Source organism: Boleophthalmus pectinirostris, unplaced genomic scaffold (assembly GCF_026225935.1).
Source record: "Boleophthalmus pectinirostris isolate CB_2022bp ecotype Guang Dong unplaced genomic scaffold, ASM2622593v1 HiC_scaffold_7, whole genome shotgun sequence".
In the NCBI taxonomy this organism is placed as follows: domain Eukaryota; kingdom Metazoa; phylum Chordata; class Actinopteri; order Gobiiformes; family Gobiidae; genus Boleophthalmus; species Boleophthalmus pectinirostris.
In genome coordinates, this window is record NW_026571473.1 from 3959630 (window position 1) to 3971757 (window position 12128).

General features: G+C 38.3%; 1 protein-coding gene across 1 annotated transcript in view; it reads left to right on the plus strand.

Moving 5' to 3' along the window:
• atp11b (ATPase phospholipid transporting 11B (putative)) overlaps positions 1 to 7844 on the plus strand; it is a 187749-nt gene extending 179905 nt beyond the window's left edge. Inside the window, exon 30 of the mRNA XM_055164437.1 lies at positions 3807 to 7844. Within this exon, the coding sequence (XP_055020412.1) occupies positions 3807 to 3885 (79 nt within the window). The 3' untranslated portion in view covers positions 3886 to 7844. The remainder of the gene's footprint in view (positions 1 to 3806) is intronic.
• The last annotated feature ends 4284 nt before the right edge of the window (positions 7845 to 12128 follow it).

A 12128-nucleotide genomic window follows, 5' to 3' on the forward strand; every position in this document is an offset into this window, starting at 1 on the left:
CGAAAAGTAAACCACGTCAACAAATCTGCATTTTAACTCTTTACTTGACAATTCTGACATATGCCTTTTAGCTGTTGTCTACACTACCTCATTTTAGACCATGGACTGTTTTTAATGTTGGTCAACAGCGCCCCCGGTGGTTAAACTTGATTCTGCGCTGTTTAAACTCGATATAAATCAGTGGCAGACTTCTGTGAGCGTTTCCAGGTCTTAAAACGGTTGTCTTTACCAAGGAACAGGAACGCGCTCATAAAATGAAGCTAAGAACAGATAAGACTTTTTAAAAGCTGGTTAACTGGGATTTAGAAGGTCATTGGGCTAGAAACTACTATATTGAATGGAAATTCAAAATGTTGTGATGAAAATTTGACTGTAGTGGTCAGCATCAAGTCATGAAATTGCGATGTTTCATTTCACATAGTTGTTCTTTTACACTATTTACTAAAACCAAATGTTATTCTGTGGATTTTTATCATGATGGAGAATCTATAAACAGAACTGGTTGTATGATCTTAGCCATAGGGAGGTCAGGTCCAAAATAGGCTCTCAGGTAAGGCTAAGAGGTGCATTGTGTAACTTTCCGTTTGTTTCTATGGAGATGCCGTTGCTCTGCCTGGAATGTTCCACAGTATGACTTGAGTATGACATTTTTTTTTTTTACTATACCCTGAAAAACAGACAAATAACTTGGTCTGGTTTGGCCTCCATGAAGATTGAAAGATTTACCGTAGTTTTCCACACTATAGGGTGCACTCGAACGCATCCAACCCCTTCAAAAAACGAACGCGCGCGCCACAATCCAGAGCGCCCTATACACGAATCCACTCAGGTGTCCCAGCACGACTTCAGTAAACTACAAAGCCGCACCACCCACAGAACACACAAACACACACGGAGCAGACAGCGACCGCACAGCGAAACACTCCCACAGACACACTCATCACTCCACACCGACGAGGAACGGAACGGAGGAACGAACCGAAAAAGTGAGTGCAATGTGCCACTTCTAGACACAACTGAACAACTGAGTCACTGCGAACACGCCGACAATCCAGTGGTCCCAGACAGCACCCTCCCTACACGCCACAACTGAACAAAGCCCAGAGTCACCGTGAACACCACAAACAAACAAAACCCAAACTCACCCATCACACTGTTGGGTTTCCTTTAAAGTCCAGTGTGGTTTATTTGTGAAAAAAGATCAAAAATAGACCATTCAATGACAGTGCGCCTTATAATCCAGAGCGCCCTATAGTGCAGAAAATACGGTAATGCCATACTGTGGAACATTCCAGACAAAGCAACAACATCTCCATGGAGAAAAGCGTTTGACTTGGCCTCCACTTGAAGAGTTGCTCAATGCGCGTTAAAATTTTGCTCAAATCGTGTTCAAAATGTTGCATTTAAAAGACACATGTATGTACTGATGAATGTGAGTTTGTGTTTTTATGCCTTTATCTGTTTATTATTTCACTTTCACTTGATTTTTGGTTGAGTAATTTAAGTCAAATCCATTTTCTAGTGCACTCAAAGGTGTAGGGAAAAAACAAATCTGTAGATGGCCCAATTGTATATTTATCTATTTATTTCATACACAAAGAATGAGAAAAAAAATGAGATACAAAATACACGACAACTAAATTATTCATTTCTTTTTCAATATTTTTGTCTCTTCACACTAGTTTTTCCTGCATAAATATAACATCATAAATCCTGTAGGAGGAACCCCGTTGTGCCCAGACTGATTAGACTTACGTTACTCAACTTCATTCATCCATTTTTCACGTTCACTTTTCCGTTCTTTTCTCCTCACTGCTTCCTCTAACTCTTCACAGCACTTTGTCTCAGAAAGTTCGATTTTATTTGGAATTGATTTGAACCAAAATATTAACTATAAAATGGGATTGGTCAAGGTTTTTTTGCAGGTATTTTTTGAGGTATGTTTCCTCACCATTTTTGAACGCAAAAGGAAATTTAATTCTGTCAACTGGAATACCCTTAGGTGTGAACAGTCATCTTGGTTATTTCGATGTAAATTGTAAACCACCAGGGTGTGTTAGTTTCACTGTGGTTACCTCGTCCTTTCAGGCAGGTACGTGACTCATCAGAACTCTCTCAGTGTATATAAATGGACATTGCTGACCCTCTAGCCACAGCGTTCCAAGTAGGACGTGAGTATAGGCGCGTTCTGGCTCCATAAACTCAAATTGACTTTACATTGAAAAATTGTCACTCCTCTCTCTGTAACTGCTGCAGTGAGCCTCTTCATTTTGGTCCTATTAACCCACTCTACATGATCCTGTTTTTACTCTGTTTTGTTCGTAAACAAATTCCTAATTTGGAACTTGACTCCAAATTCGCCCCTATAACTGCTAGCCTCGTGAGCTTCATTTGACTGGAGCTGAACCCTGTGGGTGACGTCACACTCAAATCAAATTAAATGTATTTGTAAAGCACATTTAAAACAGCCAAAGCTTACCAAAGTGCTGAACAACATTTACAGTGAAATAAAACCTACAATAAGTAAATCAAGCAGAATAATAATAATAAAATAATAATAATAATAATAATAACAGCAGGAAGGTGCCAAGGCGTCTCTTCTAAACTCTGGGCAAATGCCAGGGAGAAAAGATGCGTTTTGAACAAGGATTTAAAGTGTTCCACAGAGAAGGTCCCATCTCCTCTGGTCCTCAGTCTGGTCCTGGAGACAGCTGGAGGTGCTGGTCTCCAGACTGCAGATCTCTGGATGGGACATGGGGCTGGAGGAGTTCAAATAAATAGGAAGGCGCCATTAAGACTCTTAAAAACAATCATTACAGTTTTAAAATGGATTCTAAAATGTGCAGGGAGCCAGTGCAGAGATTTAAGAACAGGAGTGATGTGGTCCCTCTGCTTCTTTCCAGTTAAAACTTTAAATTCTGGACCCTCTGTAGACGTCTGAGCAGGGCCTGGTCACAGAGTTACAGTAATCGAGCTGTGTGTTCACAAATGCATGAATGGCCTTTTCAAAGTGCAGACGTCGAATGTATGGTTTGATTTTGCTTAAAACCCGCGCTTATAATAATAATAATGAATCTTTATTCATAAAGCACATTTAAAAATAAGGTTTACAAAGTGCTGTACAAGCAGCAAAGAACAAAACAAAAAGCTTAAAAGTAGCAAACCGAAAGCACAAAAACAGACAATGACACAAACAATTCAATTAATTATTATAAATAAGTTATATACAGTATGAATAAAATCAAATTAAAATAAATAAGGAATAAAATCTAACTAAAACCAGTTAAAACGAAGGCCAAACAGATAACAGTGAGTTTTAAGAAGTGATTTAAAAGATGATAGTGATGGTGTGAGTTGTATCTCCTCAGGCAGGTCGTTTCCAAAGTCGAGGACTGAAAAGACTCCATCACCTTCATCCAGAGTCTGGACTTTGGAACAGTCAGAGGGACCTGTCTGAGGATCTGCAACTGTGGGAGGCTTGAACACGGTTAAAAGTTCTGAATTTTAACTTGGTGCAAGATCTAAATGAGCTTTAAAAGTGATCAGTGAAAACTTAAAATTGATGCTAAAACCCACAGGAGCCAGTGAAGAGAAGTAAAACAGGGTCATGTGTTGAGTTAAACCAGCTGAGTCCATTTCTTTCTACAGTCTATGATGGTGAAATGTTTTCACTCTAAACTCTTATGTCCAGTTGACAGAATTAAATGTTCTTTTGCAATGGCACCTACTGGACTGAGGGATCACACAAACTGGCCTCCTTTTTCCGAAGTTTTTCCAGCGCTAATGTCCGATACGTGCTATTTCAGATCATGGAGCGATCCCGAGAATTTCTCCAACGACAGAAGCATCCTGACGCTGTCCCCCATCGAAGCCACGCACTGCTGAAGCCGACGCGCATATCTCCAGTGTGAACAACAACAGAAGAAGAAGAAACAGCAGAACATTTAACATCCAAGAAGCAATAATACAACAGATTTTTGATTGAGATTTTCACATCTGACAGTTTGCCAAAATGTACATTTTTAAGATGAGAAACGAAGTGGGATTTGGTGGCATTTAAAAGTTTGAGTAAAATTGCTGGTACGCTTTTTCTTTTTCTTTTGTTTTTGTTATATTGAAATTTATTTATTCAGCAAGACAGTTTCAAGTCTAATTCAGAATCCTGTCTGATCTTGGTTAATTTAAAATGCTGGAAACAAATTACTAATAAACCTTAAACGCGCTGTACCTGATTTTTATTGCGTTAAAGCATAAAAAAACAGAAGTAGTTCATTTGAAACAGTTTACATTGTTCCGAAGTTACTCCTCACTTACCTTATTCACTCAGTCTCTGTCTCCATGGAGATGTTATTGCTTTATCTGGAATATGCCACAATCTGGTATTAGATTTATTAATCTATGTCCATAAAAACAAGAATGTGATGCCACCAAACCAAGTTAGAGACCAGATCTATGGAGGGTAGGGTGTGCAAAAATACTGAAATATTGATATATCGTATTGTTTAACGTGAAGATACAGTTTTGATATCACGGGCTGCTGTATCGATATATCACCAAGAGTATTTCTTGGTGTATTTACCGTATTTTTCAGACTATAAAGTGTACTGGATTATAAGGAGCATTAAGGAAAACAAACAGGCGACACTTGAAACTGATCCTTAGTCCAGGTGTCCATGATCCACTGGCAGATCGTGGTGTTACTTGCCCAGCATTGCCTCAGGTCTTAGTGAATGTGGATTATAAATGTTAATATGCGTAGATAATTTGAAGTTTGGATTTTTATTTCCTACGAGCAGGACTCAAATATACAGTAAAAATGTGTAACTAAGTAACAAACTTTAAACTATCGCCATGGCTCATTTGCATAAACTATAAGCGCTGAAAAAAACAGCTCGATCCTTGTGCGCTGATGCAGTTCAGCTTCTGTCGGACAAAAGGACACGACTCCTCGAGGCTCCTGACTACAGTAGCTGTAATGCTTTGACATTCCATCAAGCAGTGCTGCTTCATAGTTTACCAAAGTTGTACTAAAACATTTTGACGGATTTTTTAGCTCTGTGTATCACATAAAATCGGTTTGAGGTCAGTAAGCACAACCAGAATGAATACACACGGTGCACTGTCAATTTTTGAGAAAATTAAAGGATTTTAAGTGCGCCTTATAGTCCGAAACATACGGTAACTAAATTATTTTGTTACAGCGCTACAGTTTTGTTGCTTTTTTAGTGGAAGGAAACACGTTTATGCTGCACATTTGACATGTTCACTCCTTTGATGAGTAAAATGTTTATTAATTTTACACAAGAAGTGACTTGACAAAGGTTTTTAGTATCATAGCCACAATTTAGCCATTATTTTTTATTGAACCATATCAAAACGATTTGAAATATATCGAACTGAATCGAAAGCTCACTGTATCGAGGTGTGTATCGTATCGTCAACTTCTTAATGATACTCAGCCCTAATGGAGATGTGACCACGCCCTCAGTCAAAATGCATGTTTTTGAATGTATTTTTGAGTTATAAAAACAACTTTAATTGAACGAATGCAAGATGGAAACTTTTCATTGCGTCCTGTGGAATATTCCAGACAAAGCAATAACATCAACATAGAGACAATAAGGTGGCGGACCCTCCCCACAAAAGTTACATAAAAGACTTTATAAAAATATATTAAGCACCGTATGAAATGACTCATATTAGATTCTAAATTTGATTACTTGCTTTTCTTTTCAGTTTTGTTTAAAAGTTTGATGATTCAGCTTTAAATGCCTCTAAATCCCACACTCTTTGCATCAAACTCCTTCAATCTTGAATCATCATCGACCGACTACAACAACAGAAATGTTGTGTTTTTGAATTTGCACAAGGAAAGTAGCAGCAGGAAACAAACTCGGAAAAACTTATGAAACTTTTTGAAAATCCCGAGTTTTATTTTGACTGAAAGGGAAAAAAACTGGAAACTCTCGTAGCTCGTTTCCTTTCGCAGTTTTCATCTCCTCCTCCTCCTCCTCGTTACCAAAGACCGAAGCGTCGCAACTGGATTCTGACAGAACTACTTTCCATTTAGTGCCTCATTTGTACAGAAAGAGTTGTTCATCGGAGTGAAGTCTTACGGGTGGAGCTGCTTCCCTGTTTAACTCTCTGGACCTGGATCTCATTGGTCCGTTTAAAGCCATATATTTTCGACGTATATATTTTTTTGAAGGTACTAGACGCTGATGTTGAGATTTCCAGTTTAATTTGTTCATTTTGCTGTTCCCCCAAAAAGCATTGCAATGTTAAAACAGATTGGAAAATGACTCTGTTTTCTCAAAGGGCTCATATTACGCTGTTTTCTGATCGCTTTCCTCATCCCTCACAGACCTGGAGTTGTGTTTTTGTTTTGTTTCATTCCCACATGTTTAAGACACGGATGCAGATTTGTCTCGAACAGAAAACACTCTATTCCACCTTGTGATGTCATGTATTAATACAGGAGGTGCTCCGGTGGGTTTTTAAACTACATACATCTTTACCAGAATCATTTGGAGGATTTTAGCTCTGGAATTGACCTGGAATTAGTGTGACCAGATTTCTCTATTTCCCCGGGACGGTCCCAGTTTTGAGCGTCCCCATCCCAGCAGATTTATACAAAACCATTGATTGATTTGTGCATTTTATACAAAAAATGTCCCAGTTTTATACAAGAAACATCCCATGTGTCCCCTGTTTTGTCCCTTTTTGACCAATTTGAGACTTGCCAGCAGTAAAAAAGACGTATAAATTGTAATGGTAACACTTTATAATAACCACATTATTTAGCCTTAATAAAGCATGAACAAAAACTTAATTAATAATGAACAAAGACTTAATTAATAATGATTCATGCTTAGTAAATGCTTAAGAAAAGATAATTAGTCTTCACTTTAGAAAAGCTCTCAAAAAGACTTACAGACTAACAGATAACAGCTGCCTGAATGATCATTGTATTGCATTATTAGTAAATCATTCTCTCATAGTTTACTAATGATTAATAAATGCTCAAATGGTTAGTTCATGAGTAATTAAGTATGAAATAATTATGAGTAACTATTTACAGCACAGGCAAATTAAGTGCAAGTGCTAATTAAGGTAGTAATTAAGTAGTTACTAAGCGTGAATCATTATTAATTCTTTGTTCATGATTAATTAAGTCTTTGTTCATGCTTTATTAAGGCTAAATAAGGTGTAGTTATTATAAAGTGTTACCATTGTAATTTGTTTAGCTTAAATACAGAAAAGCTGCTTCAAAATGACCAAAACACAAAGAAAATGTGACTATACTGACTCACATTTCCTGAATAAATCCGGAATCGGCTGAGTGCAGAATAATTTTCTTTAATTACACACTCGTTTCACTCGTTTTATTATTACCAGCCGCCACAAACCAGGGGATGTCCCAGGTTTTGATTCTGAAAATCTGGTCACCCTGCTTGGAATTTCTATTGAACTCAAGGTAAAACGAGCTGTTCACTTCAAAATGACCACTTTATGACATCACAAAGTGGGACAGAGCATTTTGACTAATAATAAAGAGTTATTCAAACATGTGATTGAAACAAAACATAACTCCAGGTCTGTTTTTGAGGAGGTAACAACATTAAACATGACTTAAAGCTCAAAAGAGTCCATTTTGCGTAATACATGTCCTTTAAAGAAACACTGTGTAACTTTTCTGGTAGAGTTCACCTCCTACGTTCATGTGTTGTTTTAGGAGAAACTATTATTACTTTTACCTGGACATGTTTCAGGCGCCCGCAGCTGGAAACATATCATTTTGTGTTTTATTTTTCATTTAAAACCATCGTCACATTCATCTCCAACATGTTTTTTTCAATGTTTGTTCATTTTGGTGTATGAAGTGTGTGCGTGTTTCTCTCCGACCACCTCCTGGAGTTTACAGTCGGATACAGCGAACGCACGACTGGAGCTGTGATGTTGAAGTAAAAAATGTTCACCTTTTTTCAGTCTTATCTAGAGTGACCAGATTTTCAGAATTCTAAACCGCGACACACCCGGGTTGGGAGCTTGGTGTAAATGAAATCGTGAAAAGAGCATGAAACATTGTGTTCTTGAGTCAGTCATAATCTGCGGGACTTCTGAAACGGCTGTTTTTTTTTTTACTTTGTGGTCATTTGCAAACATGGATTTCTGTATTTTGGCAAAACAAATGATAATGTATGCTTCTCTTTACTGTTGGCGGGGATCAGATTAGTCCAAAATTGTGATAGTCCTGTTTTAGTCTTATTTTAATCTTAGTTTAGTCATGATTTAGACCTGCTTTAGAACATTTTGTTGAAAAATAGAGACACCTGGGACATTTCTTGTATTAAACTGGGACAGATCAGTGGTTTTGTATAAATCTGCTGGGACAGGGGACACTGGGCTCAAAACTGGTACTGTCCCGGGTAAATAGGGACGTCTGATCACCCTAGTCTCATCTTTTAATCAAAATGTTAATAAAAATAAGACAAGTTTGAAAATAATTCAAAGTTTTAAAATATGACACATGAAAGGTAAAATAATATAAGCCACCAAATGCTATTAGAGCAGTAGAAATCTTTATTGAAATATACATTTTAATACAGGTTTAAGAGCGTCATCTCTGCTGCCCCCTAGAGACAACCACAAGAATAGAAAAGCTGCTAAAAGGACTGAAGCGTTGCTCTTAGTTTTAGTTAGTTAGTTAGTTTTAAACCTAAGTTGTAGGGTTAAAGATACACTGCTAGAGTGACCAGACGTCCCTTGAGCCCTGTGTCCCCTGTCCCAGCAGATTTATCCAGAACCACTCATTTGTCCCTGTTTTATACAAGAAATGTCCCACATGTCCCTATTTTGAACCAATCTGATTTAAACCAGGACTAAACTAAGACTAAACTAGGGATACATCAGGTCTAAACCAGGACTAAAACAGGAATATCACAATTTTTAACTAATCTGATCCCTGCCAACAGTAAAGTGGAGCATAAAATCTCATTTGTTTTGCCAAAATACAGAAATCCATGTTTGCAAATGACCATAAAGCAAAAAAAAAAAGTCCCTCAAATTATGACAGACACGAGAATTCACAATGTTCCACGCTCTTTTTACAATTTAATTTCTTCCAAACATTCAAACCCGGGTGTGTCCCAGTTTAGAATTTTGAGAATCTGGTGAGCCTATGCACTGTGCAACTTTCCTGGAGGATCTGCCACCTACCTGTGTCCATGGAGGTGTTTTTGCTTTGCCTAGAATGTTCCATGGTTTGACTTTAAACATATCCATTTATTCATTACGGGTGTTTCTATTGCTCAAAAATACCATAATTCCTTCTGTGAATAGGGGCGCCTCTCCACAGATCTGAACTGTAATGTAGCGTTGGGCTTCTAGACAAAGCAGTAACATGTCCATGGAGAGGAGCACCTGGCGAACCCTGCACTCAAAATGTTGCGCAGTGCTTCATTTGGCAGTAAACTTCTTGGTCCCTTTTGGTTTATTTTATGTACATTTTTGTCAAGATGGCGCCTGGCGAGTTGTGGTTTCATACTTTTAGTAATTCTAGGCCGATTCCCCGCGGAGAACGAACGGGACGGTGAGTAGAAGTCCGCACTTTTGAAGCAAACACATCTAGCCGAGCGCCTGGTATCGAGAAAAGGCCCGTTTGGCTTTGAGAAGTTAAAATCAACCATATTCAGCACAACTTCCCCTTTTGAACAAGGATTTTCTTTTAGTGTAGATATATATATATATATATATATATATATATATATATAGATATATACATATATATTATACTACTACAGTACCTCAAGTGTCCAGCAGGGGGAGTAGAGAGTCTTGTGGTTGCATTATATTTATGTCCAACTCAGAAGGCAACCGTTTTAAACTTGATTTTAAACTTCATTGTCGCTTTTGTGCCGGAAATCCACTTTGTACCTTCAGATAAACGTGACGATGGAACGAAATTTGAATTTAAAAGCTTTTATAGTGAGGTTACAGATTATACTCTTTATTTTATTGGTAATTATGAACATTTTTGAATGGAATTAACGGCCTAATATAAATCTTTGTGACACTATAGAGCGGTGGTGTCTGAACTTTTCTCATCACTCATATGAAAACGCAGACGAGGAGGAGGCGATCGAGGGCCATAGACTGGTGCTTCAAACAGAGAAAAAACAACAGTGTGCATTCGTAACAGGTTTGAATGAGTCTCCAGACCTTTAGTTTTGCTTAGATCCTCAAAAGGACACTAAATATTTGATCTCTGGCTTCATCAAAGTATCGAAAAAAACCTGCAAACTGCAAAAAATACTGCATGTTTGGACATATCTGTGATAGATGTACCGTATTTTTGGGAGTATAAGTCGCCCTGGAGTATAAGTTGCACCAGCCAAAAAATGCACATTGAAGAAGAATAAAACATAAGTCTCACTGGACTATAGGTTGCACTTTTTGGGGAAATGTATTTTATAAAATCAGAAACCAGGAACAGACATTTCCTGTTGAAAGTCAAGTTCTAGTAATAAGAATAGAATAAAGAACAACAGACTGTTAACGTCACATATTTCACATTTCTTCAGATAAACTATAACATAAACAACAGAACAGAACAAGTTTACCAAACTCTCCATCTCACTCCAAATCACTAAATCCATTCAGTTCTTCATCCTCGTGTCACTTCTGCACAACCTCCAGAGATAAACCATAGATCCATGAGGTAAACGGTGCGCCACTTCCTCTTTAGTTCCAGTTAAAATTATTCAGGTCTTTCTGAATCCCAACAGGATGGTTTCGGTGTCACTGAAGTTCAGACATTGTCCATCCATCCAGTGACTTCAGGAAAGTTGCATGGTGCACCCTCCCAGTCACCGTGATGCTATACTCTCCATCCCCGCTTTCCACCAGTCCCTCACAAGTTTTTCACACACTCCAAACTTTCTTTTTGCTGCTCGATTACCGTTTTCGGCTGAATATTTCACTATTTGCAGCAGAACAGCAGCTTTTTCTACAGGAGGCATGCGCAGTAGAGTGAAGTGACAGTGGTACAGGAGTAATAGATACTGACACACAAGCCTAGAGAGCCCTCTTGTGGCTGTCAGTCTGAAAATTTTAATACGTAAGTCGCACCGGAGTATAAGTCACCAGAAACACCCAAACCATGAAAAAAAGCGCAACTTATAGTCTGAAAAATACGGTACTAGTATTTACCAGCAGTTTACTTTTTAGGGTAACCAGACATCCTTTTTATACACGGGACAATCCCAGTTTTGAGCCCTGTGTCCCTTTTTTGGACCAATTTGAGCAATGCCAACAGTTAAAAGAGACATACATTGTCATTTGTTTAAGTAAAATATGGAAAAGCTGCTTTAAAATGACCAAAACACAAAGAAAATGTGACTATACTGACTCATGTTAGTTGTGAGTGAGTCATGAATGGGCCAAGTGCAGAACGATTTTCCTTAGTTTCAGAATTTTACTTTTACCAACCACCACAAACCAGGAATGTCCCAGATATTTTTTTTTTTTAATTTAAAAAAATCTGGTCACCCTGATGATACAGTATCTATGGCTATGGTCAGACTGCAATTTTGTTGCGAGGTCGTTCACATTTCCAGTTAAATGTGACTTGTTTGTGATCTCCAGTGTGATCTTTAAATGCCCCAAAAGTGTCCCGCATGAGCACTGGACAACACGACAGCGTCACACACAGCGAGCGTGCTCAGTGTTTACAGAAGTCGCCTAAACGCTGGACTTGTCTCCTAAAATACAGTCCAGTTTTTGGTCAAATGGACAGGTTACACGTCCACGGCCGCTTTGTTTGTTGGAGTCTTTAGCCTCCTTGTATTTGACTCACAGGTTCTTTATTTTTGGTTGACGCTGGAGTCAGAATCGCCTGTAGCTGCGCTCGGACATTTCTTTGGCAGTCATTTCAAAAACCGCCCAGTTCCAAAAAGACGCCTCCAATTTGACCTAAATACAGCGATCCCCCAAATATGAATAAACTCACTAAACCTCGTTTTCCCTCCATTGACGAGACTCTGAGCCTGACGTGTAGGTGGGATGAATGTGACCTGACCAGACTGAAGTCACATGTCAAAAGATCAGATATGTATCAGTTTCAGGAG